This window comes from Chrysemys picta, chromosome 12 (assembly GCF_011386835.1).
Source record: "Chrysemys picta bellii isolate R12L10 chromosome 12, ASM1138683v2, whole genome shotgun sequence".
NCBI lineage: Eukaryota > Metazoa > Chordata > Testudines > Emydidae > Chrysemys > Chrysemys picta.
The window spans coordinates 23002122-23006058 of NC_088802.1; the positions used below are offsets into that span (position 1 = coordinate 23002122).

Here is a 3937-nt window from a genome sequence, read left to right on the forward strand (position 1 = left end):
ACGCCGCCTGTTTCTGATGGATATTTTCTGTTGTTGGTTTCAGTGTCTCCTCTGATAGCGACGTTTATCGATGTCTATTGATTGAAATCGAATCAAGCTGAGCCAAGCTATACATTTTGAAGAAGGTTCAAAAGTTAGCTGTCCAAACCCCATTGAAATCAAAGGGTCCCATCCTTGAAGTCAGTGGAGATTTTATCTTTGACTTCAGCGCGAAAAGGCTCAGACTGAACAGAATTATTCTGGTTTGTAAAATTAATTCTGTGCATAACTCTGTGCAGGACCAGGTCCTTATTTAGCAGTTAATAAAGATTAGTAAATTGGTCCAGTAAAAGATATTACCTCATCCACCTTGTCTCTCTCAGGATCGGTAATGGCAAGTGAGGCAGTATTGGAAATACGACAGCCACAAACAAAAAGAGAAAGAATTGATATTTTAACAAAATATGAAGAAGAATAGAATAAAATGTAGAGCTGATAAAAATTTCTGATGGAATATTTTCCATCAGAAAATACCAATTCATCAAAATCAAAATGTTCCATGGCAACATATTTATTTTTACAACGTTTTGTTTAGGAAAAAAAAAGTTATTGTATATTGTTTGATAAAATGAAATAAAATAAAACAGAAATAATTTTAAGATATACAAATAAAACAATAACATATAAAAACATAAAAGTAATATAAAATACAACTCTAGAAAGAAAATCAATAAAAAATACACTTTTTAAACGTTAAAATTGGCATGAAAACCAACTTTTCAAACCATGAAATAGAAATTGGGTTCCCCACTGCTCTTATAATATGAATATATAATGGTTCTTACAAATTTTGAACAGAAATCATTCATGCAAAAGAGGATACATTTTTAGCAAAATGGGTGATTTCTAGGATTATTTCTTGTTTTTAATAACTATTGGGTAATTGTATAACCAGTGATAACATTTCCACCACTGGGGGCCAACTGAAGGGCTTTTCAATTGTCATTCCTTTCTGCATAAGATGGTCACCTAGTTGGGTCTTTGTATGTGGCGTGTCCTATGCAGGATTATGGACTATTGTCATAGGGGAGCACTGTTTGTTTAGGATAAAATTTTCAAAAGGTACTAATAGAATTAGGTTGCCAATTTCCCCTGCAATTCACTTGCAGTTGACTGCCCACCCACTGAAATTCCCAGCCCTATTTGACTTTGTTTCTTTGTTGTGGCTGCCCCTAAAATATACAATCCGACCCATTTCAACAGTGGAACTCCAGCCTATTTTTTTCTGCTTTTAGATACCAGGCCGTGATATATGTGACTATTTGAACCAGTATCAGTCTAATCTGTCTCCTCTTTCTGTGTTTCTGTGCTCTTGTGTATGAGCCACATCACCATAGTATTTCAGTGCGTGGTGCCATCTGTCAAGGTACTGCACAGGTTTCCAGAGAGATTAACATTTTGTTTAACCTGTAGTCTGCTCAGATATGAAATCTGTCCCGGGGATCAAAAGAGATGGCATCCCCCCACCCCCCACTCCTCCATTCTCTACTCAGCTATTGTTCCGGTAGCCAGCTGAGGCAGACATTCAAAAAAGAATGCTGATGTTTTACTGAGTGAATGGTGTTCATTTATGTCACACAGTAACTTTCTTTCCCATAGACACACCCCATGATGAACCCACAACAGGGAAATCAAACGTCCATCACAGAATTCATCCTCCTGGGATTTGGGACGCTCCCTGAACTGCAAATCCTTCTCTTCCTGCTGTTTCTAGTGATCTACATTGCAACCATGTCTGGGAACATCCTCATCGTGGTACTAGTTGTGACTGATCAGCACCTTCGCACCCCCATGTACTTCTTCCTGGGGAACTTGTCCTGCTTGGAAACCTGCTACACCTCGACCATCCTGCCCAGCTTGCTCGCCAGTCTCCTGACTGAGGGCAGGACTATTTCATTCAATGGGTGTCTCACACAATATTATTTCTTTGCTTCTATGGTTGCGACAGAATGCTTTCTCTTACTGGTGATGTCTTATGATCGCTATTTAGCCATAGGCAATCCACTTCACTATGCAGCCCATATGAGTGTCAGGTCTTGCCTCCAGCTTGCAGGTGGCTCTTGGACAGGTGGCTTCCTACTTAGTAGCATAACAACATTGTCGATATCCCAGCTGACTTTCTGTGGACCCAATGATATTGACCATTTCTTTTGCGATTTTATCCCCCTGGTAAAAATCTCCTGCAATGATCCTCAGATGATGGAAATGTTGGCTTTCGCACTCAGCTTGATTTTGTTACTGGTCCCATTCCTACTTACTTTGATGTCCTACATCTACATCATTGCAATCATCCTAAGAATCCCTTCCAGCACTGGGAGGCAAAAGGCCTTTTCCACCTGCTCCTCCCACCTCATTGTGGTGACCATGTATTATGGAACTCTGTTGATTGCCTATATGTTCCCCACGACCAACTCACTGAGAGACTTCAAGAAAGTTCTCTCTGTCTTCTACACTGTCCTGACTCCCCTGGTGAATCCCCTCATCTACAGCCTGAGAAACAAAGAGGTCAAGGAGGCTTTGAGGAAAGCTAGCAGGAAGTTCATGTTTGGACAATACTAACCAATTAGTTTCCTTAGGTTAAAATAAAATAGACATACCATAGGCTGCTTTAGGGCCTTAATCAAAGCCTGCCGTAGTCTAATGTCATGGTTCCATTAGTTTCCTTGGGCTTCTTGCCATGCTCTTACAGAATCACAGTAACATGGGCACAGAAAGACCTCTTAAAACCTGTGACCCCATTTTTTTTAGGACTTATGTAAGATGCCACAGGTGGATTCTACTGGGCTGATGGGAGATTTCAACTTGAGACTGATCAGAGATCAGAAAATGAGGGAGACTGTGCTCAGTGAGAGTGTGCAGGCAAAATTGACTCAGCAGGAATGCTGAGCACCCATTCATTGTAGGGTTAGAGACTTCTTTACCAACACACACATACACACACAAATATGATACCTATATTATAAAAATATTGAGTTGCAACATCACCATGGAACTCCAATGTTAGGCAATTGTATAATTAACTTTTGTTTCTTATAGTGTATTTTATCCCCAGGCTTCTTTCCAAAGGAACAGAAAAGCAAAAGGAAACCCTCTAACCCAGTGGTTCTCAACCAGGGGTATGCGTACACAGGTAGTGCATCAACTCATCTAGATATTTGCCTAGTTTTATAACAGGCTACATAAAAAGCACTGGCAAAGTCAGTACAAACTAAAATTTTCTACCAACAATGACTTGGTTATACTGCTCTATATACTATACACTGAAATGTAAGTACAATTTTTATATTCCAATTGTTTTATTTTATAATTATGTGGTAAAAATGAGAAGTCAGCAATTTTTCAGGATCAGTGTGCTGTGACACTTCTGTATTTTTATGTCTGATTTTCTAAGCAAGCAGTTTTTTAAGTGAAGTGAAACTTGGGTTTCACAAGACAAATCAGACTCCTGAAAGGGGTACAGTAGTTTGGAAAAGTTGAGAGCCATTGCTCTAACCTGTGCCACAGGACACCAGCCCAGGCCTCTTATTTGCCCATTTCAACAATGATTTACAGCCAGTTTTTCAGGATATTTGGCTGCCCAGTAGGATTTTCAAAAGCATCTGGGCACCTCGCCTGACAGATCTGGCCCTGCAGGCGAGTCAGGCAGGGGAACGTCTATCTTCCTCAGGTCTATGCATCGCTCTGGGGCTTCAGAGTCCGGGTGCCTGGTGTGGGGCTGCAGAGGGCATGTCCAGAAGCACAAATATAGGGGCCTGTGGCCCTTTTACGGCAAACACTTAGGGCATGTTTACACTACGAAATTAGGTTGATTTTATAGAAGTCAATCTTTAGTAACCAATTTTATACAGTTGATGGTGTATGTCCCCACTAAGCGCAGTAGGTTGGCGGAGTGCATCCT

The 3937-nt window shown here is 40.5% G+C and overlaps 1 protein-coding gene across 1 annotated transcript; it reads left to right on the forward strand.

Annotated features, from left to right (window-relative positions):
* Positions 1-1647: 1647 nt before the first annotated feature.
* Positions 1648-2598, forward strand: LOC103307087 (olfactory receptor 10A7). Its single transcript, XM_008177219.3, has one exon. The coding sequence runs from the start codon at positions 1648-1650 to the stop codon at positions 2596-2598; it is 951 nt and encodes a 316-aa protein (XP_008175441.3).
* The last annotated feature ends 1339 nt before the right edge of the window (positions 2599-3937 follow it).